The sequence below is a fragment of the Drosophila suzukii genome, chromosome 3 (genome assembly GCF_043229965.1).
Source record: "Drosophila suzukii chromosome 3, CBGP_Dsuzu_IsoJpt1.0, whole genome shotgun sequence".
NCBI lineage: Eukaryota > Metazoa > Arthropoda > Insecta > Diptera > Drosophilidae > Drosophila > Drosophila suzukii.
The window spans coordinates 20,671,965-20,698,835 of record NC_092082.1 but is presented as its reverse complement, the minus strand read 5'-3'; the positions used below and the strand labels follow the sequence as shown (position 1 = coordinate 20,698,835).

Sequence of the window (26,871 nt, the reverse complement as noted above, 5' to 3'; positions counted from 1 at the left end):
GTTTTCAATCCTGAAAAGATTTTTTATTTTTTAAATTTTTATACGCAGTATCTATGTTCTCCAAAAATATAAGTTTTGGGTTATTTTACTTAAAATAAAAATTGCTATTTAACTGTCCTTCAGTACATCCTTCATTTAGATTTTATAAATCATTTTACATTTTTTTAAATATTTCAATTTCACATTATTTTTAAGTCTTCAAGACTTGACGAGAAAGTTGAAATTCCTTAATTTTTTACAATTTCTCTGATGGAAAACCGCGCCAAATCAATACATTTTAAATGGAAGTAATTTCATTTTTTTTTGGAATCTTTTTAATTTTGGCTTAAAGCAATTTTATGCGGATATTTTTTTGAATTTGTTATTGCAATAAAACCGTTTTTAAGTTTTAATATCGGCTCCTTTTTACTGACGCTTACGTACGAGCCACGTCGTTATCTGGTATTTTCGATTTCTTTTCCACCTTCTTTGTTATATATATATTTTTAAACGGCCAAGTTTAGGAATTGAAATACTCAAATTTAAACCTATTGAAAACGTACATATGTGACTTAAGGACTTAAATTACTAACAATGGAACTTTGGTTGTAAAATGTATAGTTTTTACAAATTTATAAAAATTCGAAATGACAATCCGCCAACTAATTCAAATAGAAAATAAAAATTCGATCTGTCTTTTTCTCGCGTTTTCAACGCGTTTTTCCCAGAGCAGTTCTATTAACACCAATTCTTAACTTTCTGTTAAAAGACAAGGAGAGCAAATTCAAAATCAGCTGGTGTGACCATCCACCAACCGCTGCGAAATGTAGAAAATAAAAAACCGAAAATATTTATTTTTATTCAAAATTATCGATATATATATTTAGATATTTTTTTCCCAACGGCTATGCAGTCACACATGTATTTATTTTTGTTATTCGCGATTCTGATTTTCAGCGGGCGGGACTCCCACTTTTCGAGGAGCCGAGTGTGTTTTGATTTTCCTAACCCTTTTTTGAAAAATGCAACTAGTGTAACTTAAAGTTCCCGCTATAAAATATCAGCCACCGTTAACGAGCGATTGTTGTGTGTGTGAGTGAGAGAGAACGAAAATTCTAGCACCATGAAGATGCAACAACAAAGCGCCTTGTTTTTGTTGCTGTTGGCTGTGACGTCGCAAGGAGCAGCCAGCGCAGACGCCGACGTCGCTGCAGCGCCGGAGTCTAATTGGAATGGTTTGTTTCTAAATTCTAACTAGAATGAGTTCATCAGCGGGGATAGAATTATAAACTGCAGTCATTTGAGCGGCTTTCAAGTGCATCCCACTCAAGTAGACTCCCATTACACAGAAAGAAAAATGCACTACTTGTCATTCTTCAACCCAAGAACTTTTAATGAGTATTATTAAAGAACGTATTCCAGCATTTGAATTTAGTATTACAATTTTGAAAGTAATTAGGAAAGTTTAGGGTATAGTGACGAAAGATTCGTTTTATGAATGTCATTTGTTCCCAAAATTAACTTTTTTCAAAAGTTTAAAAGCAGAAAGTTGCTGACATCTATTGAATATATTTCTGTAAAAGTTCGATGGTAAAATTAACTACTACAGCTCTTGGCGTTAACCAATATTTAAAAGTTATAGTTGTTGACAAACTGATAAATGCACACGTAAACTCTAAGCAGAAGTGAAAATTATTTATTTCTTCCGCAAGAAAATTTTAAAATGTACAATAATTGAACAAATTAAGTTGTTCAATTTCTATTTCACAAAAATCAACAAAAAATAATTGTTTTTTTTTCAAGTTATTGGCTGTAGAAAAGATACAAATAACGAAATAATGCCAGCAACAATTAAATCCTTATACCCTGCAAAAGTTTGTCACGATACCATACAAGGTACTGACGGAAAACTGATGGTGCAACTTTCAAAAGGCGTAAAAAAAAAACAGTAAAAAGAACTGTTGTTTAAGATCTTATTAATACGTGCATATATTAGTCTGATCTGGTTTTCCCCAAAGTTTTGATCTGGCTCTGCTGAAACCCATACAAATTGAATAGGTTTTTAATTGTTGGTCCACCTTTTTAGTCAAAACTATATCACAAACAAATTACGAGAGTTCTTACTATTCGACAGCAATTATTAGATTTGAATAGTTCGTTACTTTACCCCCTTCGTCACCTTACACCACACTCCCCCAATATATTTAAAACAAAGAATATTTTTCCAACACATTTCGATTTCAAAATTTTCCCCTGTGTATATGTACCACATATCTCTGAGAATTTGTTTATGATCCGTACACCATCTCACGTCCCCTTGCCTTTAAAAATTGCTTTTGTTTTTATTCCGCTTTGATGTTGCGGTCGTTACTCTGGAATTGCATGGAAACGGAGCAGATGCAGATGCAAGTGTTCATATTCAGATGCATCTGCTTTCAAGATGGAAGATACAGACGGTTCTGGAATAGCAAATTCTTTTACATATTTATTAACTAAACTGGCTCGACTTGTTAGCTAATATTCATATGACCGGTTGGTGGTCGACAAAAAATAGTGACGCGTCAAAACAATACATATTTAAGCTTTTGTTATTCTAATTTGATTCAATTATCATCATGTATTTGTGGCCCCATAAAATATGTCATTACTGTCATGTAGTATAGCTCTAGTTCAACCGGCAGATTATCGGAAATCTTAGTTTATTTTCTAAATTTGATTTTCATGTTCTACTGTTACCAATAATTACCCTCTATAAATCTTTGCTCATTTACCTTATTCACAGACAAAATCAAAGTGTTCACTGTGGCCACTGAACCCACCGATGGATATCTCCGGTACCTCCGATCTTCACGCGTCTACGACATTGAGGTGAGACCAATATTGAGTTAAACCCTTATTAATTAGAACAATCTTAAATCGTGATATGAAGTTTATATTCACACTATATATCTAAAGTCTCAGATGTGGTTTGCAAAGAACCGTTAGTTAAATTTATACTTCGTTAGCGGTAGAATATAAAATCTTGATAAATTCATCAAGTTAATTTTAGAGACAGTACATCATACAAACATCGACATTTAGTACATAAAATGCATTTGTTGTGATGTTTAAAGATGTGTCATCAATACTAATATGTTAGAATCCGAGAGTTCCTAAAATAAAAATAAAAATTCAGCACATTAAATACAGTTATGATCTCCCCCGACAAAATTTGCACACTTTTATGGTTTCGAGAACATCTGCCTCCAACTTTGGTACATATATGCAAATCTGTGTTGATTGTTATTGATGAATTTCTAATTTGACGACTCTCAGACAAAACTAGTATATAAATAAGAACATAAAATGTATGACAGATAAGAACTGAGAAGGAATATGACTCCCAAGACTTGTCCGGTGGCTTGGCACACTTAGGCAACTTTGTATGATTTAAATGTCTGGTTAGTACATAGTAGCTACATATATATCTGTAGATGGTTGGCCCTACCCAAACATCCGGCGGTGGCGTCCGATTTTGTGATGTGGAACACCGAGATTGGCTGGACTTGTGGGGCACCGACAACATATAGGCAACATATAGTGCACACATGTTGGAATCACGTAGTCAAGACAGATTCGGTGCAGTTGCCGGGGGTAATTAGCACAATACATTACGACTTAGTTCCCGGTCTATTGATAGCTTAGAACTTTCTATACAAAGTTGATGCGAGATTCTGCTTATCATGTGACACTTTTTGTGTTGCCGTTCCAAAATGTATTTCTTATTCAAAAACCCGACAACTAAATGTGCTGATAAGCTGGTTTACCCGGCTTTTTTATAAGTTGAAGCTGATCTCTCCCCTTTTGTTTTGAATTTCTTTTTTGTATATAGAGAACTGTGAGACCCAAGTTATTTGATCTCGCAGCAATTGCTAAATGAATGAGTTTTGGGGGTTGGGTTATTGTCTTTTATAAATGAGTTTAGAATTTGTATTAACATGTAAGTATTTGATGTATTTTTTGGTACTCTTTAATAGTCGGTAAAAATGAGAAGTAATTTGTTGCTGAATTTTGGTGTGATCATATCACTATTATTATTATATTTATACATAATACATACATTTTGTAGCATAATTTAGGCAGTGGAAATGTTTGGTATTTATACTGTTGGATTTGAACTTCTAACTAATAGATCTAGTTATCACTTAGTAACCGCTTGAAAATGATATTCATAACCACTTCCACCGATATGTTATTTTATAGATGTTTGATAATCCAGTTTTCTATTAAAATTCCAAATCAAGAGTTAGCATTTCTACTAATATTGTTCTAATACTTTAATCTCCAAAGGTGACTACTCTTGGACTGGGAGAGGAATGGAAAGGAGGGGATATGCAAAGACCCGGAGGCGGTTTCAAGCTTAATCTTCTCCGCAAAGCCATTGCGCCCTATAAAAATGATCCTGAAATAATAATCCTATTTACAGACAGGTTTGTATTTTATGGTATCACACAGAAAATGTTTTTAATCCATTCTATTTTTAGTTACGATGTGATCATCACGAGCACGCTGGATGAAATTTATGAAAAGTTCCAAGAGTCGGGAGCCAAGCTGCTCGTCTCAGCCGAGAAATACTGCTGGCCCGATCAAAGTCTGGCCAACGATTATCCCGAAGTGGAGGGCAGGGCCTCCAGGTTCCTCAACTCCGGCGCTTTTATTGGATATGCCCCACAAGTTTACGGGCTCCTGGAGGATCCCATCGATGACACTGCTGATGATCAGCTCTATTTTACCAAGATTTTCCTCGACGAGACCAAACGCGCCAAGCTGGGCATGAAGCTAGACACCCAATCCCGGTTATTCCAAAACCTGCATGGTGCCAAGAACGATGTGAAGCTTAAAGTGGATCTCGAGAGCAATCAGGGTGTCCTACAGAATGTGGATTTCATGACCACTCCGGCCATCATCCATGGCAACGGACTGAGCAAGGTGGATCTAAATGCATATGGCAACTATTTGGCCAGGACCTACAACGGCGTCTGCCTATTTTGCCAGGAAAACCTTTTGGACTTGGATGTAGGTGGTTTTTAATACGCTTTTATATAATGTTTAATACTATATTTATTTTGTAGGAGTCAAACCTTCCCGTGATTTCTTTGGCCCTGATTGTCACGCAACCCGTGCCCTTCTTCGACCAGTTCCTCGAAGGCATCGAGAAGCTGAACTATCCCAAGGAAAAGCTCCACTTGCTCATCTTCAGCAATGTCCCCTTCCACGATGATGACAGCAGGTCGTTTGTGAGCAAACATGGCAAGAAGTACGCCACCGCCAAATATGCTCTTTCCACGGATGAGTTGGACGAACGTCAAGGCAGGCAGTTGGCCCTGTAAGTCCTATAACTGCTCTGATAACCGTTTAATCTGAGTTGATGAATTCAAATAGTTCCTTGGTTGATACTAGTGAATTTTTTTAAGCGAACTTCATATTGGTTTGAAGTTCTTTTAATTCTTTTGAAATTAATAGCAATGGCAACCAGTTTTTGTTAGATTTATACCATCTATATCATGCCATTTTGCATTTAAATAACTAATAAGGTATTGTATTTTCCAGAGACAAAGCTCGACTCCATCACAGCGATTATATATTCTACGTGGACGCAGATGCGCACATCGACGATGGCGAGGTGCTCCGGGAGCTGCTCAGGATGAACAAGTAGGTCAAGGCTTGTATAATTTGGTTTCCAAAGTTATAATAACCCACTTGCAGGCAATTCATTGGGCCACTTTTCACCAAGCACAACGAGCTGTGGAGCAACTTCTGGGGCGCCCTTTCCGAGGGAGGTTACTACGCTAGGTCACACGACTACGTGGACATCGTAAAGCACGAACTGATGTAAGTAAAAATTAAGTTATCCTGGGCTTATACATTTTATTTTATTGTGTGAGAAGCTTTGTTAGTCTTGGTACATTTCAAAGCTTTTACGTTTGGAGAAGAAGTTTGTTTTGAATGTCCAATGATTATTTAGGTGTCGCGATTATTTTTATAGGCTATATAATTATTTACCCATGTTTAATTTTGGCTTGCCCTTACAGAACGGCAATCATTTTATTAAAAAATATTATGTCCAGTTATCATTTTTGGAACACCTTTATGTTTATTATTACAAACAGAAAAAGTTTATGCCTAACAGAATATTTTTTAAGAAGTCTATTTCTTTAAAAGTTGTACAATTTTACAATCAAAGTCTATTTCTTGTTATTTTTAAAATTTCAAAGAAAAAATGGTTCTTAATGGCCTAAACAATAATTCCCGCCGAATCATTTCTGCAAAAATTGTAAAATAAAACGGTGACAAGGAAATGTTCCGATCAGTCGAAGGCAATGGAGAAATCCGTCTTGAAACTGCGCCGATCGATAGAGTACATGTTGTCGGCGGTGCACTCGTAGAGTCCGGCGTCCATTTGGGTGGCAGGGTCGATTTCGATCTTCGACTTGACCTTATCATCACCGATTCGCCACTCGTGGACGTGCATGTAGAGGTGCTGGTAGATCTCCGCCCCGTCCTTGTACCACGTGATGTGGGGTCGGGGGTTTCCCTTGGCCACGCAGAGGAAGGCGATCTTGTGGCCCAGAACATACTCAAGATCAAAGTGCGAAGCTTGCAGGATTTTGGCGCCCTAAGAGTGGGGGAAAGTGATGAGGAACTTTAGTTTGGAGCCTTCAAACTATGATATTTCACCAATAATCCCATATTGTTTCACTCAGTACTCACATTATTGTTGTTGTAGTACTGATCGGACTCCGGATCTCGATACTTTCCCGTAATTGGCAGACCGATCTGCACCCTGGACTTGGTGCGTCCACGGCCACGCCCTCGCCGAGCCTCGCAAACGGGCGTGGCCAGCATGAGCAGCCCCAAAGCGAGGCAGATGATCAGGCACTTGACCTGCATGACTCTCCGGATGATGGATATGCTGCTGGCGGAGATCGCGATGGCTTTTTCTGCTGCTGGCTGGTGGCGTTGCTGTGCGAATCTCGTTTGCTCGGCGACTGATCCGCTCGGCCAGAGTCTGCACCACTCTGCTCATCCCATCTAATTTGCCACAATTGTCCGGCGGATTTAATCCGTTTGGTGTGCTCTCGAAATTCGCCGCTCGCGGCTTTTTGTTATGCGTTGGCTTTCTCATCGCCGCATTTCCATATTTCACTCAATTCCCTGGCTTGATTTGATTTGGTCCCTTGCTGATATTGCCCACCATGTGTAGTATCACCCCTTTCCGTGTGTCTTGCTGGGAAATGGTCTAGTTTACAGTGGCGATGGGTCTATGGGTTATGTGGGTGGGTTATGTGGGGTAGGCCCAACTGCTAGTTAAAATAACATATTGTTAGTTATTCCAAAATACCTTCCTTTTTCTAATAATATGACGGATAGGATAGGATATTTAAAAATTCCTTTAACATTTTTATACCCGTTACTCGCAGAGTAAGAGAGAAGGTAGAAGGAGCCGTATATTCTTGATCAGGATTACTAGCCGAGTCGATCTAGCCATGTCCGTCTGTACGTATGAACACTGAGACCTCGGAAACTTTAAGGTGTTGGGACTTGGCATGCAGATTCTTGGGCTTCCTACACAGCGCAAGTGCCACGCCCACTCTAACGTCCACAAACGACTATAACACTAAAACCCGTCCGCGCCCACATATTTTAATATTATGTAAAAATCTTAAAGAGAGTTTGTTCTTATTATCAATACCTATATAAATACCAAAAATGATTGAAATCGGACCAGCCATTAAAAAGTTATAACCAAATAATAATAAATACTTTGCAATTCAATAATAATAGAATCATAGAGTTTCTTCTAACCAATCTTTCAAACTAAGATATTACTTAATTTTACTCTATTGTGTAAGTAAAAATTCGACAGTTTACGTACAATATACATAAACTATTTTGTAATTAAAAATTCCAAACAATTTTTTTTATTGCCTCTACTTTTTAAAAGTCGTGCCCCACTGTATCCTTTTGGAGGCTGTGGAGCACTCAACACTTTTGAACCAAAAAGCCTCGGTTTGTTTGCTTTGCTTTCACACTTTTTAATAAAATAAATGCAAAAAAATCACTGGAATTGGGTAATTGAGTCAATTTGTCGGCTTTGTGCGCATACACACTTGTGCACTTTAGAACTCACAGATACTGACACATAAGAGGAGAAAGGTCGGACTCAAATAGATGTAAAATTTCCATAACACGAGACGCAAAAATGTATTTTTAAATATGTTTTATTTAATTGTATGCTTTAAAGTATTCAACAGTTACATTTTAGATATACAGGGTCAAAAAGTTTAATTGTGTACTTTAAATGGTAATTGTAAGCATTGCTCAAAAGTTAACCATGACATAGTCCGTGCGAAAACCGCGACGATCGATGGCGTAGATATTATCCGCTTGACATTCGTAGAACCCTAAATAATAAGATATAAGGGGATTAATGTTTATACATTTAAATAAATAAATAAATTTACTTACCAGCATCCATTTGTGTGGTTGGATCAATTTCCATTTTAGATTTAACGATATTTGTCTCTATATGAGATTCGTGTACCTGGATAAAGAAGGAATATATCATTATTATATAATAAAGAATATATTTTAAAAAGTACCTGAAAGAATCGGTGCTGGTATAGCTCTGCTCCATCTTTAAACCAGGTGATAGTGGGCCTTGGGTTGCCTAAAAAATAAAAATCCCAGTACTAAGTACTTGAATTCGCTTATACACAATCTTATTCCCACCTTGAGCCATACAAAAGAAAGTGATCTTGCGTCCCAGGGTGTAATCCAACTCGAAATGGGAAGATTTTATGATCTTGGCGCCCTGAATAATATTATAAGATAGTTAAAACTCTATAATTTATCCTTGGCCCACTCACATTCTCGTGATCATAATAGTTGACTGCGTCCTGTGATCGGTGTTGGATGACCACGGGTTTTTTGCCCGTATAGTTGCGACGCTCCGTCTTTCCCGCCGTACTTCCTACGAAAATATCCGATGTTTAGCTAATATTTTAGAGCACTTTGACCACGTACTTTGGGCAGCTGTATAGATGAGATCCCCGAATATCAAGATGCAGAGGAAGAGGAGTACCATCCGCTCAAGATTCCAGATGCCACGAGGCATTATTGTCGAGCCGAGATGCCGATCGCTTGCGGTGAATGTTGTTTTCAAACTGCGCTCCCGAAATCCGAGCAGAAAGCCATCCACTCCGCTTCAATCCGAGCGTTTTGATTGAATTAAATGGATCTAGTAGTTGGGGTCGCCAGAAGGTGCGACGTCACTTTCCATTTCGCAACATTGTTGCAAATTCGCTGGACATCGCAATCATTGTGCTCTCGGCTTTATCAGTCGCCCTGTTTTTATCGCCTCATTCATCACATTTATTTTTCCCCCATTTTCAGTGGAATGTTCAACGTGCCCCATGTGACCAGTATTTACCTGGTGAAGAAGTCTGCCTTCAATGCCATCTCCTTCAAGCACAACGAATTCGATCCCGACATGGCCATGTGTGAGTCACTGCGGAATGCTGTAAGTTTCGAGAAAAATAAAAATCCATTAATCATTTTGAAAAACATAACTATTTTTGAGTTGATAGTGGACAGATAACGAATACAATTTGTAGATTTCAACAAGTAATCTAGATCAAAGTTTGTTAGAACATCATTATTTTTTATACTTTGAGTCAAAAAAGCATTCACTTATAATAGTAGGAAATTCAAATGTACCATTTTGTTACTAATTAGATAGCCTTTTCAAATGTTGCTCATTAATAATCATTATTTCTGAATTTTCTAAATATTTATTAGAAATAATCAAAATAGTGATTATTTATTTTTAATTATCGTTCCTGGTCTGAACATTAAATCGGTTAAGTTTTTGAATCGGTTCACCATTAGGAATTAATCATTTTCTTAAATTGTGGGGATGTTTTAGAATTTTTAGACATTTCGCTTATACTGGTTTTTTAAACAAGAACAAATTACGTGACCCAAACCCAAGTTAATATGGCATATTTCAAAGTTACTTTAGTTAGCAAATATAAAGGTTTGTCCCCTCTTCTCCGCAGGGCATCTTTATGTATATTAGCAATCTGCGCTCATTCGGGCACTTGGTCAACGCCGATAACTTCAATAGTACGGTGACACGTCCAGACTTCCATACGCTGTTCAGCAACCGGTTGGATTGGACCGAGAAGTACATACACCCGAACTACTCGCTCCAGCTGAACAGCAGCTACAAGATACCGCAGCCGTGTCCGGACGTCTTCTGGTTCCAGATAGTGACGGACGCGTTCTGCGACGATTTGGTGGCCATTATGGAGGCGCACAACAGCTGGTCCGATGGTAGCAACTCTGACAATAGGCTGGAGGGCGGTTACGAGGCGGTGCCCACCAGGGACATTCACATGAAGCAGGTGGGCTTGGACCAGATGTATCTCAAGTTCCTTCAGTTGTTCGTTAGCCCGCTGCAGGAGCGCGTCTTCGACGGCTACGTTCACAATGTAAGTTGAAGCTATGTCTTTATTTGCTTATAGAAAACATTTATAAATATGATGATATTTTTCATAGCCTCCACGCTCGCTGATGAACTTCATGGTGCGCTATCGGCCGGATGAACAGCCTTCCCTGCGACCCCACCATGACGCCTCCACGTACACCATCAACATCGCCATGAACCGGGTGGGAGTGGACTACGAGGGCGGTGGCTGTCGCTTCCTGAGGTACAACTGCTCCGTGACCGACACCAAGAAGGGATGGATGCTGATGCACCCGGGACGACTGACCCACTACCACGAGGGTTTGCTCGTGACCAATGGCACTCGCTACATCATGATTTCCTTCATCGATCCGTAGAGGAGCTACTTTAAGATATACTCTTTATCAAACTGCCATATTGGCCACTCCAAAGAACTGCATACTAAGCCCAATGAACGATTTGTGCCGATGGAATTGCGGCATCAGCCTTCTGTTTCTGATGATTTTACATACTATTTTGAGATCGATAGCTTTAGGTTCCCCCGACGAATCTGTTGCAGCCTTAAGTTAATTGTAAGCTTTTTTACCAAGTGCAAAGTGTTCAATTTTTGACTAAATAAATTAATTCAATTATTCATCATTTGGTATTGCAATTACTGGGTAGTTACATGGGTTATTCTATAGTATTTGAATTACGATTTAACTTTGCTAAAATTGCTTAATTTAAGTTGTATATTTACTGAATGGATTACTATTTGGATAAATACCATGAAAATGAACTTTTATTAATTCGGTCTGTAGTCAAATACGAGTAAATTCTTTTAATCTTTTTTTTTGTTAAATTTTAAAGATCTTTGCCATATTAGAAAAATGTGTTTTGTGATTAACCCTTAATTTTTACTCTGTTAGATCTAAGAACTGTCCCACAGTATCACTTATAGTTCATATATTATGTTGCCCCATTAAGAACTTAATTGCATATCGTTTAATTAGGTGTCCTTAACTATTTCAAATTGCCTATGATTGGGTCCTGATTTGCGGAGTCAAATTTTCAATTTATCTTTTTAAAATTGTTGCGACCTTCTTCCCCTGTTTTTCTCTAATTTTTTATATTATCCATTCTCGTTCCTCTCTGTTCCTACACTTTTATCAAGCTCAAAAATGCAATATTTCTTCCATGAAATGTTAAGATGCAACGTTTTCTAACAGAAATGTTAAGATTTTTCGAATATTTCTGTTAGATTTGGATACATCTTAGCAGTGCTGTTAGATTTTGATACATCTTAACATTTCTGTTAGAAAATCACAATTTTTTCGGTCTGGCAACGCTTGATTCTTTTAATTTCTGAGAAATTTTAAACTATGGTTTGTTTCTATACTAAATCTAAACTTTCTGAATACCCCTGACGCTTGACTTACAACTTATACTTTTTAGCGTATAAGACGGCTGTCGCCATCTCGCGGAACTTGTCAAAACCTAATTACACCTCAAAGAGCTTTTTGAGTCGGGTTCATTTCTGGGCTAATTTTCGCCGCCTTCGCCGTGTTCGCCGCATATACGCGCGTGGGCTGTATTTAAGCGCTCTGCAAAGCACTTTTGTTATTATTGCTCGATATTCGTCCGCGAAGCTGGTTCGTTTTTCGCTCTAAAAAATAGGAGTATCAACAAAAAACTAGCTCTAAGGCCATACAAAATTTTCGAAAAGCAACAAATTGTTTGGCAAAATTAAGCACAATTAAGGGATATTTATGCCATTTTTGGCAGACTGAGTGTGCGGGTGTGCGGTAAACTTACAGTTAGTTGCGCAAAGTGCGTGTTTAAAAATAGCAAAAAAAAAGGAAAACGCTGGAGAAGAAAACCGAAATAAATATGGAGAGGAATAAATGAATGGCAAAGAGAAATGCAAATTTATCGGTCGGTCAATTTAAAAAGCCGCATCCTGGAAAAGTGTCAGTGCTTCTGTGTGCGTGTGTGTCTGTGAAATAAACAAAAAGGCGAAAGTTTGCTCGCTCTCTCTCTCTCTCTGTCTCTCCGAGCTGCCCTCTCTGTCGCTCTCTCTGTCTCTCGCAGGACGAACTTCCTTCGATTTTTCTTCCGCCTGCTTTTCCTGTTTCATTTCCCCACATTTTTTTATTACTCTATTTACACTTGGCCAGCCTGTGTGTGTAAGTGTGTGTGTGTGCCATCCCACACCTGCTGTTTTTGTTGCTGTTGCTTTAAGCCGCTCCTGTTGGCCAAGTTTTTTGTTGTTGTTGCCTGGCAACCGTTAAAAACAACAGCAACAACAACAACAAGCACAGGCAAAAGGCTTTTTTCATTTTCAAAAACATTTGCTCTCTTATAAAATCCGAAAAAAATAAAAAGAAAAGCCCAGCCAGACAGTCTGGAAAATCCATAGAAACGCAAATTTTAGCCGGCACTAAAAACCGAAAGTGGCTGTATCCTCGATTTTGATGAGCAGCCAACAGAGATTTCCGGTATCCAGCCAAGTGGCGAGGTGGAGTTCCACGCTCCAGGTGAGTGCTACACCCATAGAGTGCCATTCTTACCTTACCACCCCTTTTTGATATCACCGCACACGGCAAGAAAACATTTCCTCTTCGAGACCCAAATTTGCTAAGTTACTTTTTTATCTAAATGTTGTCTGGAATTAAAACGAAAGTGGAAATGAAAAGTAATTCACATACGGAAATGAAGTTCCAAACACTATCTGTGACATAAAAAACGAAAATTGAAATAAAAAGAAAGTCTCAAAGGGAACTTAAGTTCTAAACACTATCTGTGACTCAAACTAAGGAAACATTTTTAAGTACATGATTGATCGCACTACAATTTTTCCATCGCTAATTATCTAGAACATTTCTGCATCCGCTCCCTCGTTTTTATGGTGGGCTAAAGATTAGCAGATAACATGTAGACTTGGTCTATTTAAAAGCAGCTAGTTTTAGCCATGAAACTTAAGTACTATCCCAAGGACCAGACAAGCTTGTTTGTCAAATTACTATCATTATGTTAATGTATTTAACATAATACTATATTGGGAGGATTAGATGTATTATAGCTTTTTTATTGACCCATTAAGAAATATTACTGGAGCTTAGTAATATCAGATTCATGTTTTATAGCGGTACAACTAGAGGCAAGAAAAATGTTTACATTTTTCAATAGTTTAGTAAATCTTGTACCGACTATTCAAATATATTTATTTTTGTATAAATGCTTTATTATAATGCTTTAAAACAAAAAAAAAGTTGAAAATTTTTCAATAGCTAAGATGTATCTTGTACCGACTATTTTCTCAAATATATTTATTTTATTACCAAATTTGGAGGATCAAAAATACAATTCTTCTTTTCTTGACTCATTAAGAAAATGACTGGAATTTCGATCCATTATGCTATATAACAAAGCAACAACAAATTGGTATATTTTTCAATGGTTTATCGGTTAAGATATATGAACCTATTGTTTTCTCAAGAATAATGAATATAAATCTGGCAAGTGGTCTTATTTAGTTTTAACAAAGCTACTTTGACAATGTTTTCTGTATTTAAAGCAAAGAAATTTGGATGAAAAATCGTATGTATATTTAGCTGAGTGGATTTTTTCCCGTGGAGGGGAGTTCGCATGTGTGCCGATTGCTTGCTATTTTCTATTAGCGGGTGCTGGATTTTCCCTCATCGTCGCCGTGAGCAGCTGTTAATGGCTTGTGAAAAAAGTAAACGAAACTGAGCGAAAGGGGCTAGAAGGTGGTGGAAAGTTGGATAAGTTTAGAAGGCGGAGGGGCCTCTTAGGGAATAGGGAAAATGGCTAAGCATGTGTGAAACTTCCTCACAATGGGAAAACATATGGTGGCAAGTTCAGCGCTTAAAGTTCGTGAACGCAAGTTTCCGCACTTGATTTTACAGCTCATCAATTTCTAATACACTTGGGGACTGGTCATTAAAATTAATACAAATTACCACTCCACGCTTTTTTTTAAAACTACTAACAGAACTAAAATATGTATTTAATTTCAAAACAATTTCAAAAATCATGATGTGATATAAAAGCGTTTTAATATTTTAAGTTTTTCAGTTCCCAAATTTTTTGGCATGTTCATATGAGGTCTCCACGTGGGGAAAATTGTATTGCTTCATAATACTTTCAAGATGTTTTTCTAAGAATTTTATTTTAAGTTTTTACATGGAAACCTATCAGGGCAAAATAGTCGTATGCTAAAATTGTGACAAATGCTTAAAACATTTAGAATTTTTAACTGCCCTATAAGTTTTTGACTAACGTGTATATATTTTTCTCGTTTGCTATACGAACCCCTAGAGAAGCAAAATCAGCTGCTGGCCTCTCACCAGTTTGATGACCCAAAGCGGGAATCTGTCGTTCAAAGTGTCGTTGCCTTTAGTATAGCAAAGGACCCTCTTTATGGGTCCAGAGCACTAAATCAAATTTACATCCCAGCAATCATCATAAAAGAAAGCAGCTGAGCTGGCCCGAGGCAGGTGGATAAGTGTGCACCTCGTTGCGAACCCCTCCTAGTAGACACCTATGTAAATGCTGGCCCAGTGCCCCCCTCCCGGATCCCTTTCCCTTTCCCCTTCTCCACTCCCATGTGCGTGCGTGCGAAATCTGCGAGCAGAGGCAAAATGATTAACAAAGGCCCCCTGAGGTGCGGCAACAAGGAGGGTGGTACCAGGATTGGGTGGGGATTTGCACTAGCCGAACACTAGAAAAAATATTTAATTTTAACAAAATGTAGTCAAGAATTAGTAACATATTTAGATGTGTTTCTGACTCAGTTCATTATAATAATGAAAAAAATCCTTAGTATTATTTATTTTATTTAGCAAATTTAATCTGGTATACAGTACTAAAAGTAATGGAACTTAATTTTTGTGTGTGGCTCTAAAGTATTAACAATTTAAGCTACATAGCACGTCATGGATTTAAAATTAATAAGTAGTAACTCCATATTATAAATTATCATGGGAAAAAGATTTTATTTAAGGTTGGAAATGTTTTTCAAGGTAAAGATTAATGTAATTAATATACATATTTTGATCCATTCTCATAGGGATCTTTAACAAGTAAAACAATATTAAATAAGAAGTATAGATAATAACAACTTACAGACATTTTCTGATTAACGTTAAAAATTAGTTATTGTATTTTTTAGGCGATCATTTAAATAGTGTTATATAAAAAATGTCAAAGCTCAAAAACATTTTGGATCTTGTAAATCTTTTGGAATTCTTTAAAGTACCTCCCACCATTTTCTTGGTGTACCCACATGAGGAATTACATCCATCGTCAGTGACACGGACACCGACTGAGAGGGGGACATTGGGACAGGTCCTGGGACAGGAACGGCATGCCCCCTCGGGACAGGCGCAGTGCGGTTGTCAAAACAGCGCCCAGTCCAGCCCAAACCCCCCTACAACCCTCTCGGGCGCCCCTGTCCTGGTTAATGACATTCGAGCGGGGAGCGGGCCAAAGGATCCCCGTCGGGAACTCAGGCCGACCGAGTAATTTGTGTCACGTTTTAATTTTTGACGCCGCAAAGGACGTTCAAGTGTCTCCCCTCGTGATTATGACAATTAGGATTGCGTTGGAATCCTTCTCGGTTATTTTGTTTCGCGTATTTAAAAAGGTTTATTGTGTAAGCCTCGCCAGGGGAGCTTTTGTCCAACTTATGTTTGTGCCCATTAAAGTCAGTTTCATGGGGAGTCTGCAGCTGGGGATTAAATCTGATTACTTTTAAAGCTACAACGCCATATGGTAGTTTCAATTAGTAAATGTTGCAAATGTGCGGGGTGACTCTACACATTATTTACTAAAACTTATAATAGAATAATTGATTAAATTGATAAGTCCTGTTTTGCGTATAGAAAAGTGTACAAATAACAATTAATTATATTTAAATAGATTTAACAATGACTAATGGAAGAGATTAAATTATTAAAGCTGTACAAATAACAGAGGTAGCTATAATTTGAAACAATAAGCTATAATTTGAAACAATAAATTAAAAAAAGCTTTGATATAAATTCCATTAGGCACACCTTTTTCAGACTTTTATCGTTTATCAATCGATTGGATAACTGTTTTTATAAACATAACCAATTTTAATAAACGCATTTAAAAATATGTCATCGCGGTAATTGGATAGGTTTGCACATCAATCAATTTGGGGCGTAATGGCCATTTTAATATTAATTCTTTGCTCTGAACGTCGAGTGGTTGGCTCAACGCTCCGCAAAGTCGACTGAAATGCGTAAGAGGAAAGTCCGCCGTCATTAGCCGTGATTTCCCTTCAACTTTCCTCTACAGAAACGCACTTCAGAAAGGAAAATCCTTCCCTCAGCGGACTGTCAAATGGCCTGTCCTGCAAAGGTCCGGCGTTATTCGTCTGCTTTGGAAGCTGACAGGCAGCTTAAAAGTGGCAAAAAGTCAAGCTCCGCTCGCAAAAATGACCGTGTGAAAGGAACCTCAGTGTAAAACAATTTAGTTCGTTTTCCAAAAACCCATTGCAGGAAAATATTTTTAAATATATATAGATCAAACCAACTTTAAAAAAGAAAATAAGTATATTTTTTGTTTTTTTCAAAATTTGTAAGATGTGGTATATCTAAAAGAATATAATATATGTAAAGAATTTTGGAAAATATAGTTACTAAAATGGTATACCTTAAAATTTTGAAAAAATATATTATATATACTACTGTGGGCAAAACGTAAGGTAAATTTGTTTGTAAAATGAAAAATCTTTATTTGCTCTTCTAAATCAATTGCATCTCCTTCAATGTAATTCCCTCCTGATAAAATACTCTCATGCCAACGTTTTTTAACTCCTCGAAACATGCCAAATAGTCCCTTTCCGGAATAGCCATCAGCGCCTTCTTCGATTTGGCTTTTATCTCCTCAATCGACTCGCGTTCCCCAGAGTGGTCTCTTGAGTTTTGGGAATAGTCAGTAGAGCCAAATCAAGTGAATACGGTGTTTGCGGAACGACATGTGTCGAAATTGTATCGGAAAGGTAATGAAGAACGAGTGATATATGAACCGGGCATTATCATTAATTCATTATGCAGAAACCAAGAGATGTTGCTGCCCATAATTCTGGTCTTATTAGACGAATTGCTTTAATTGCATAAAGCTCAAATAGTCGTTCTTATTAACAGTTTTGCCGAATGGATGAAATTCATAGTCCAAATCATAACACAAAAATCGATAAAACAAATGTATCTTACTTTTTGCCTACAAGAAAAAAGATATTTTTAGTGGTTCTTTTTTTCAACATTTTTATGATATGCTAAATAGTATTTGGTAATCATTTTTTAAAGTTGATTTTATATATATAAGTCCTATAAACTATTACCTAATTCATAAGTTACTGCATCGAAGGGCACTATTTTTTCCAGTCATCAATTCAATTGGGTTTAAGTGGTATTTCCTAACCAGTTACCGCCTTCTTTATTGGGAACCCCTCGGAAATGTCATAGGCATGGCTTGCATTTTTCTATCCTCCTGCCGTTCCCTGATTCCCTGACTGTATCCTCGCGACTCAGATCCTTAGCTCCTTGCCAGAGGCCTAAAGGAAACCAACAACTGCGTAAACAGAACAGCAGGAGCGACAAGAAGCGGACAGGACATTAACAAGAGGAGCGCGGGGGAGGTGGTGGGGGCGGCGAAGGGACTTCACTTCAGTCAATTTGACAAACATGACACAGAAACGAAAACGAGAACGCCTCACCGCCCACTGCCTTTTACACGGAAAGAAATTAATTAATTAAATTATTTGATATAATATAGAAATAATATACCTCACACTTTAACTTAAAAGGCCATAATTAAATGCTTACAAAAGTTTTCAAAATTGAAAACTGAAAAACATATATGATGATATGAACTAACATATATTTTCCTTTGATATTCGATTAGTTTTAAAATCATATTTAATTTAAGCCTTCATCCTAGTTATTCATAACCAGTCAAGGATCTCGAAAACAATAAGGTTTTAAAAATGATTTCACGTACAACCTGATGTCAAAGTACGATTTATGATTTGGGTATTATATTAAAAGAATTTTAATATTTATTTTTCTTAATCTGACAACCCGTAGAACATGGGAAACAACAATTGACAATGTTTAAAATCAGAATGAAGCTTAATTTTCGGTTATATTTTCATTCCTTACTACTTCAAGGTTTTTGCTTTTCAATTAGTAAATCCTCTTAAAAGCTTGCTGAGACTTAAAAACTTTTTGGGGAAGCTACAAAAATACAAAAGCTTTATAGCTCAGCCTTGTAGATGGAACAACAAAATTGTATTCTGCAAATATGTGTTATTATTAGATGTTTATCTGATAAATGAATATATTAAACGTATATAATATACTTTTATTTAATTCTGTTAAATGTAAAATAGCATGGTAAACAACCCTTTTACATCGGAGCTTAACAATAATGATTGTTTTTAGCTACACTTTCTTTAATAACTACTCAAGGTTTTTGCTTTCCAATTAGCAGATCCTCTTAGGAGCTTGTTGAGACTGGCAAACTTCTTTGAGTAGCTGCAGAAAGACCAGGGAAACTGTGCCAGATTTAGACCAAGTTTTTCTCCATGTTTTGCCGGTGACTGGCAATTTGGCGAGCAGTTGCTTTAATGGACACTCAGACGCTGCTGCAGGGCATCTTCCTCGGGGTAGCGAGGCAATTAAATTTTTAAAATGCCATTTCAAAAGCAATTTCGAACGGCAGTGCAAATTAAAAATGCCAACTGTGCGTGCGAGCTGGAAAATAGAAAACAGAGCGTGAAAATGGGGGCTTCGGGGTGGGGGGGTGGTAGGTCCTGTCTGCAGGACACCAAGGACAGCGGCAATATTTTCGCAAATAAACGTAAATTGAATTTGCGGCCAAGAATTGCAAGTTTTGGGCGGCCAACCATTACAAAATCACCCAAAAGAGAAACAAACTGAAAAGAAAGTTTGTACGTTTTTTGTGTGTCATCATCGAGGAAATCCGGCGCCAAGTGCCGGCGCCTCTGCGGCTACTTTTTCTTTTCAGCCAACTCATGTGATTTCCCCCCATTTCCCCATTTTCCTTTTTTCCCCTCTCCCCTTTGCCATCCTGAAATGCGCTTTTCCCCTCTGTTTTGCTTGCCATTTTCGCAGCTCAGCTGTTGTCGCCACCCCCTGGAAAATGCAATTTTAACCCGTTCTCGTTTGAAATTTTATTGGGCCCGTGCCCGCATTGCCGTTTCTCACATTGTTTTCTGGCCCTTTCCCGTAATTTAATTGGCAATTTGGACAGTTTTTCACTTTCCCCCTCCCTTGGCCAAGAGCCATGAACTTCGTACAAGTCTGGCGCAATCTCAATTTGACCAAAAACCAAATGAAAACAATGTTTTTATTCGTTTTTCCCTTAGCAAGAATGAAATCTTTTGTGAACTCAATTTGATTATGCACTAGTCACATCCATCCAGATTGCCAGCCATATCTCCTCTGCGCAGCTCCTCTTTCAAAGGGGAAAATCACTAAGAGAAGATGTGCTCTTTTGGCCAGGTAATGGAAGACAAACATGAGAGAGATTGATTTAGTGCTGGTTCTTCTATAGTATGTAAAATGTATGAGCCACTTCCCATTGAATAAAATCAATTGTGACTTGCAGAATTGAAAAATGGTCTTAGATACTCCAAGAATACAATAAAAAATTAGAAATTGTTTAGTCAACAAATAAATACACAAACCTTCTCGTCAGAAAAAGTGTACATGCTCTTAAAACTCCCGATAACTGGTAGTGAAGACCGAAATATACTTGTTTCTTGTACTGATTACGAAATTCCTCATGTAATGGTAAGGGTCATTACCTTTTGTCTTTTTCTCTACAAGACCTCAAATTTCGCAGCAATCAGAGTCAGAAGAATGACTCAAAGGTAATAAAGGTTGTTATATCTTAAAAATATTGTCAACATTCATTAACATTATCAGAAGCACAATTTGCCTTATACAAATTTTTTTAATTCGTCTAATGGACAGTGATTAATGGGAAACGTATGTACGAAACGCATTGAAAAGTTAACAATTTACGATGAAAAATGAAACCAAAACGGAATGTCAAAAGCAAAAGTTGAAAAAATAATGAACACATAAGTTTTTTCAGCCAACGATAAATGTATGGTTATCAGCAAAATTCCGAGTTTATATTGTTTCTGTGAAAAAAACTTTAAGTACTTTGGAACATTATGAGTGTACTTTGTTAAAATGTATTTATTTACGGAAGAAATATAATTTATTTTACTGGATTATTATCAGCACAAAAACTAGAACTATAATTAAATTATACATTTTGATGTGGTTACTTATTTAACATTAATTTTAGTTTGAGGAAGATTAAACCAAGTACGGAAGGCAGTCTTTATCTATATTTAAGCAAGGTCAGATATCGAGCTGGGTCGAAAAAAAACAAATTATGAATATAATAAGATAAAATGATGAGACTGTCAAAGAACATTAATCAATAAATAATAACAATTTATTTTAAAAAATTAAAAAGAAAAAAGGAAGTAAATAATAGGGGCTAATAATGTAACAAACTTTTATTAATGAGTAAGCGCATAAATATACAAAATCCATCCATCTTATTTGTTCAATATAAAAACAGCACGTATTACGATTGCAGTCACCACTTTGGATTCTATTAATTGAATATTTTATTGGTTAATATATTTCAATAAAAAAGTGAGGCTACCGTGATTTTTCCCCATAAAATCAAACTCACAAACTGATTACTAATTGACGAGAGAATAGACCTGTTGGCTGTTAAAAACAAATTAGCTGAGGCCCTAATGAGTGCCTTTAAGCGTTTTGGCAAGCGATAAAGGAACCGACTGTGAATCAACATGCGAAACAGGAAAAATGTTCCACTGATTATAAGTTTCAAAAAGTTTACCCCTTTATTCGTAGCCGCCCTGCCCTGAGCAAAGAAATTCTTAGGAGCCGAACTTTTACTTAATAGGAAAACTGTTGCGCCCCCAAAAAGAAAGGTCACACCCACATTCACGCAACAGTTTTCCTAATTTCTAATCCCCAACTCCCCCTAACCACCCATTGAGTTCGATTGATGACGCTAACGATTGATGATTTTTGTAGCTTTGTGTGGGCCTAGAATTTGGGAATACCATTTAAGCCAGACAAAACCTGGTGCTCACAGTGGAATGCAATCCAATTTAGGTGCTAGGTAAATTGCCAAAGCTTTATTAGGGCTTTGCAAAATATGAACAGCTGTATTTATGTAGATAGATTATATTACAGCTTCTATTTATCTATATTGTCATATTTAATTGATGTAAGCAGGCTGTTTGCCATATAATCTATTGCCATATCATGTGTTTGATTAGAGTGAAATTATTTATTCGATATAACTCATCCTAACAGATGTTCTTGACATTGCGAATTGATGATGAATGCCAAATATTTACTCTGTCAGTACGATCTTAAAAGGTACTACATAAAGATTATACGCTTTAAGAAAAGTTTTCAGGAACTTATAAAACAGTTATAGTTAAACTTTCTTTTATTTGTAAACCATATATATTTAAAAAAAAAGCAAATATGATATTCTTCTCAAAATGACATAGGTACCTTCAAAAATAAAAATATATTTCCGACCCGTATGTCTTTGTAATTGCTCCCAGCTCTATTTAACGTTCTAAGTTAACCCAAAAATGAATAAAAATACTTTTAGAACATCCCTACTTGACTCCACTGTGTCCCTTATTGGCATTAGCCTAATAGCCTACCCATTTTCAGTCCGAACCCATCTCATCGAAGGGGCCCAACCCATACATGCCTGTTAGGCCCATTAGTCGCAGCACACTAATTTGCTGTCATAAGTTTTATGGATCTGCTGTAAAGTTGATTCTATATGGTGCGCAATATTCCCTTTATTCGCACGATATTCAGGGAATTTGATCTAAATACGTATACGGTTAGGTGGCAGATACGAGTTGATAAATGCCTTTCTGTTTGACTCCTTTATGGTTACAAATCTGTGCCATAACGTGTGACATATAGCAAAATTATTAACCAATTTGCTGGGTTGTTTGCAAACAAAGCTGACCCAAAAATGTTTCATTTTTCAGTTTAGTTTACCGAAGTAACTGAAAGAACCAACACATACCACTTCTGGAGTTCAAAGTAACTCTGGAAAGTGGGTATATATTTTTCCTATCTGGGTTAAACCAACGCTAAATATAGAAAATATAATTAGCGCTAGTATTTTTCGCAAGTAAAGTGTTAATTTTCGTGTTATATTCAGCGTGAGCAATGCATTCTACACATTGTTACCGAAACTAATTGAATAGATTGCCCGTGAATTGTTTTGTGTGGTAATATTGTGAAAACAAGTGCATGTTTTTGATACATCCAGTTGATCAACACATTTTAAGCTAGCATTTATCGATTTAGAAAGAAAATATATGTTCAATATAAGTTCTCTAATTTAAAATCTACAGGTTTTCACAGTAGGTACTTAACATTTTTTTGTAAGCTCGTTTGATTTGGAAGTGTTTACATTTAAGAACCCTGGCCACGTTTAGTCCGTGACTGACTGTTTCCTTAAATATTTAAAGGCAAGTTGCTCAAATTTAAATGCACATGCTATACATCAATATTGATGGATTGCATACTTGCACTTAGTTACCCACTTCATAAAGCACGAAATGCAGGCGACTCCGAAAAATATAAAGCAGCACCGGAGCGCGACTCTTAAGAATTTGTGGCACGTTTCCGTTGATTGCGTTCGAGAGCTGCCACCAAACCGGATATAAATGACTCTATGCACTATAACTCACATGACCATAAAGGCGTTCAGATACTGCCTCCTCAATCCTCCCTCCGCTCGGGAATGTTCGTTAATCCATTAAATTTGAAATATGTTTTTGCGGGTGGCCGCTTGGCTGGGGGTTATGGATATCCCTCGCTGGGTCCTGGAAATCCCTGAATCCCTCTCACATTAAGATAAATGCCATGCTCTTGGGTAACGCCAATGTGTCAAGTCCCCGAGTTCAAGCTCCTCGAAAGCTGCCAACACAAATCAAAATGCAAAGAACTTGCAATCACCTCTGCCATTTCAAAGCGCATTTTTTGCCACTCTCAGTAAACTTTCACCTTGTTTTGCAAAAAGTTCTTGGGACGTAAAAGTAAGCAAAACAGCTATATTTCATTTAAATAAATCATAACTATTTTTTCACAAGACGCATGTTGGAAAAACAAGTTATTTTTACAATAGGTATCAATATTTATTAGTTTTTCTTCTTGTATTTAAATTCTTAAAATTCCCCAGACTGGTAATAAATTGGGGAAGTGCTAATCAAAAAAGTGCTCCCATGATAAAATATATGATAAAATGCCAAGCATTTATCTTCAAAATTAAATTTCACTAGCTGGTCAGTCAACACGGCTCCACAATGCACTTGCCCCTGGTGTTATGCAATTGTTTTTGCCACAACCAAACACACACACAGACACACACACACACACACACACACACACACACACACACACACACACACACACACACACACACACACACACACACTCTCTGGAGCACCAACACAATGATGCAAAAAGAGAAATGGCGATGCCGACGTCATTTTGATGGCTCGCCACAGTGGGACATTTCATTTGACGCTTATGGCCGAAATAAGCCGAAATTGAATGGCACGAGATAGAAAATAGAAATGAAGGAGAGCCACTGCCATTTCCAAATAACTCCTAAATGTCCTTGCCGCAAAACGAGCATTCAAAAAGCACTTTGAATTCCGCCACGCCGCAAAAATTCGTGAATGGTTGTTCATAGCATGTTTTCACTTTAATTATAAAATGCTTTGTGGGATGCTAAAATCGTATTTTCAAACTAAAGTTATCCTTAATCGTAGGCTAGCAGTGTGTCTCAATAAACTTTCTCTTTAACAATTTAAAATTAAATCCGCTTCTTTACTTATTAAAAACTCATTTATACATGAATGTTTTTTTATTCCTCGGCAGAGGGTATAATGATTTTAGTCAGAAGTTTGCAACGCATTGAAAGAGTCGTTTCCGACTCCATAAAGTATATATATTCTTGATCAGCAACACTAGAGTCGATCTAGCTAAATATATTTTCGTCCGTTTCTACGCAAACTAATCTCTCAGTTTCAAAGCTATCGGAATGAAACCTTCCCAAAAGTCTTCTTTCTATTATAAGTCGGAACTTTATTGATTTTTGACATATTAACTTCTACTCTTGAAAATATCATTATTTTAATACTTAAGAATTTCGAATAAAATTTATAAAAATCGTATAACTTTATCATATTCATAGCTGCTATAGGAACAATCGGATAGTTAATGTCAAAATAATACAAAGACCTTTATCTGTCGTTTTCGGCAAACATATTGGGGTTAATTGAAATGGAACATTATAAAAACAATTTTTTGGTTTATTTAGTTTTTCGTTTTTTAAAAAACGTAAAGCTCTGAACCTTCAATGCTTTCAAGGAAATGATCTGCAAGGGTATAGCAACTTCGTCTTGCCGAATTTATCTTCCTTTCTTGTTTAATTTCTTTTTAAATGCCGTTGTTTTTTCCTTTTTATACATACTGTTCCAGTATTTCTGGCTGTCATCATTCATGAATCTCTTTTCAAAGTCGTTGCTTTCATTAATTAATTAAGGCAAACTGTTTATAATGACCGAGAACATGTTTATCAACATGTTCTGCTATAATTCAGGGTGGATGAGGAGGAGTTGACAGCGATACGTGACAAATGGCACCATCTTTAGTTCAGACATTACATAAAGAAAAATATTGTGATATTGCACTCTGACATTTGTGCCCCGCCGTGTTTGAGCCCTCGCCACCCACGGTGCCGCCCACTGTGCGTGGGTGGGTGTATGAATGGGTAGGCGGAAGGGTGGGTGTTTGCGTCCATTCAAGGACATGGCCTGGCACCGCTCTCGAATGGCATCCGGGTGCTCGAGAGCCTGGTGCTCGGTGCAGCTCCTCGACGCCGCTCTCCATAACCCTGGCAATGGCAGAGTGTTCCATTTCCACTCCAGTGACGACCCGCTCGTAACTCCACCCCGCCTCCATTTTCCGGGTTTTCCTCTGTCAGCACTTGGCACCCACTTGTGTGGTATTTTGTTTTTATTCTGTACCTCCCACCCAACGCTACAGAGAAAGAACTTATCATAGTCTCTTGATGTTAATTGTTTAAATATATCATAGCCAATTGATTTATTCAATATCAATCTAAGAGGGAGTTTCACATTTGCAATTTTATTTATTTTTCACTTAATGGAAATCTTTTTACCAAGTAATTCCTAATGTTTTTTCGATGTTTTCGTTTTACCATTATCCTTTACCATGGTTTTATTTTACAAGAACTTTTAAAAAAATTTTACAAATAATTCTTTAGATAAGAGAAACTAATATTTACCTAATTAAGTTTCTAGAAGGTTTCATTGATTTATAAATAAAACAAGACCGCGGAAAAAAGACTTGAAGTAAATAGCAAAGATCCTATATATTTAATCTTATAGTGAAATAAAAATGTTACATTTTTGGCGATGCTGCGATACTACTGATGCGATTCTAGGATGTTGAAATTATACCATTTGTTTAGTAACGTTTAAAAATGAAGAGTAATTAATTTTAGATATCCTGTGTTGGTAATTTTTCACAGTGCACCCAGCCATGCCCGTTTGATGGGCCTCCCGTCTGGCCGGGCTACATATATTTGCAGTTGTTTCCTTTTTCGTTGCGGCTTTATTTGTTGGCCTCGGTGTGCTGGAATTGTCATGTAAATGGGTTAAGTTCTGACATTAAATTGTTCTCGCCCAGATTTTTCATTTGTGCACTTGCTTTGACGTTTTTCCAAAATGATTTCCCATTTCCGGGCGACCGGCCACAGTTCATGATCCTGCTGCACATCCTGCTCCGCCGCTCGGTCAACCCGTTTATTCATTAAAACCAAAGCCGAGCCATGTCTGAAAACTCTGCCAACGGGCATAAAGAGATTTGCAGTATTTGTGGATAATTGCATTTTGTGCTTTGGTCTGCTTTGGTCAGGCCTTTGAGCCAGGAATTTAAATTTATTGCAGGGGAATTGAAAACTAGCATAATTCAATTTACTTGCATTCAAATTCCTATATTTATTCCTGCTAATGGATTTAAATTTGATTAGGAATATTTCTCAAGATACACAAGTGTTTTGGGTTGAGCACAAAATAGGTTTCTTAATTTCTTATCATGGAACAAAGGTAATACATATATTTAACCGTATATATGCGGAACCTGTGTCTATTTACAAACACATTTTTCGATCTTTCCTATGGCAGATAT

At 37.0% G+C, this 26,871-nt stretch overlaps 4 protein-coding genes across 6 annotated transcripts in view; 2 read left to right on the top strand and 2 right to left on the bottom strand.

Moving 5' to 3' along the window:
• The first annotated feature begins 912 nt into the window (after positions 1-912).
• Plod (procollagen lysyl hydroxylase) lies at positions 913-11,125 on the top strand. Its single transcript, XM_036815462.3, has 10 exons — positions 913-1,214; positions 2,762-2,847; positions 4,309-4,448; positions 4,503-5,034; positions 5,091-5,344; positions 5,569-5,670; positions 5,725-5,850; positions 9,415-9,541; positions 10,080-10,514; positions 10,582-11,125. The coding sequence occupies exons 1-10, from the start codon at positions 1,103-1,105 to the stop codon at positions 10,864-10,866; spliced, it is 2,199 nt and encodes a 732-aa protein (XP_036671357.3). The 5' UTR covers positions 913-1,102; the 3' UTR covers positions 10,867-11,125.
• Positions 5,867-7,144, bottom strand: nkt (noktochor). Its single transcript, XM_017082486.4, has 2 exons — positions 6,730-7,144; positions 5,867-6,634 (listed from the first exon to the last, which is right to left on the bottom strand). The coding sequence occupies exons 1-2, from the start codon at positions 6,907-6,909 to the stop codon at positions 6,326-6,328; spliced, it is 489 nt and encodes a 162-aa protein (XP_016937975.2). The 5' UTR covers positions 6,910-7,144; the 3' UTR covers positions 5,867-6,325.
• Positions 8,225-9,210, bottom strand: LOC108015912 (immunoglobulin domain-containing protein oig-1). Its single transcript, XM_017082485.4, has 6 exons — positions 9,046-9,210; positions 8,889-8,992; positions 8,752-8,833; positions 8,622-8,689; positions 8,488-8,563; positions 8,225-8,423 (listed from the first exon to the last, which is right to left on the bottom strand). The coding sequence occupies exons 1-6, from the start codon at positions 9,134-9,136 to the stop codon at positions 8,341-8,343; spliced, it is 504 nt and encodes a 167-aa protein (XP_016937974.4). The 5' UTR covers positions 9,137-9,210; the 3' UTR covers positions 8,225-8,340.
• Positions 11,126-12,029: 904 nt separating the features above from the next.
• The window catches only part of GlcAT-P (Glucuronyltransferase P), a 31,387-nt gene continuing 16,545 nt past the window's right edge, over positions 12,030-26,871 (top strand). The window contains exons 1-2 of one of the 3 annotated variants that reach the window (XM_036814858.3): positions 12,030-12,120; positions 12,854-13,005. The gene's annotated coding sequence lies outside the window, so the exon portion shown is untranslated. Of the gene's footprint in view, positions 13,006-26,871 lie in introns of all 3 variants that reach the window. The other 2 variants (XM_036814857.3, XM_036814860.3) reach the window with 2 other exon arrangements.

Coding starts and splice junctions, on each gene's coding strand:
- Plod (XM_036815462.3), top strand. CDS start 1,103: ATGAAGATGCAACAACAAAGCGCCTTGTTTTTGTTGCTGTTGGCTGTG. Junction 4,449..4,502: donor ATAATCCTATTTACAGACAG/GTTTGTATTTTA, acceptor TTCTATTTTTAG/TTACGATGTGATCATCACGA. Junction 9,542..10,079: donor GTGAGTCACTGCGGAATGCT/GTAAGTTTCGAG, acceptor TCTTCTCCGCAG/GGCATCTTTATGTATATTAG.
- nkt (XM_017082486.4), bottom strand. CDS start 6,909: ATGCAGGTCAAGTGCCTGATCATCTGCCTCGCTTTGGGGCTGCTCATG. Junction 6,635..6,729: donor AGTACTACAACAACAATAAT/GTGAGTACTGAG, acceptor CCCCACTCTTAG/GGCGCCAAAATCCTGCAAGC.
- LOC108015912 (XM_017082485.4), bottom strand. CDS start 9,136: ATGCCTCGTGGCATCTGGAATCTTGAGCGGATGGTACTCCTCTTCCTC. Junction 8,690..8,751: donor TTTCTTTTGTATGGCTCAAG/GTGGGAATAAGA, acceptor TTTATTTTTTAG/GCAACCCAAGGCCCACTATC. Junction 8,564..8,621: donor ACCAGCACCGATTCTTTCAG/GTACTTTTTAAA, acceptor TTCTTTATCCAG/GTACACGAATCTCATATAGA.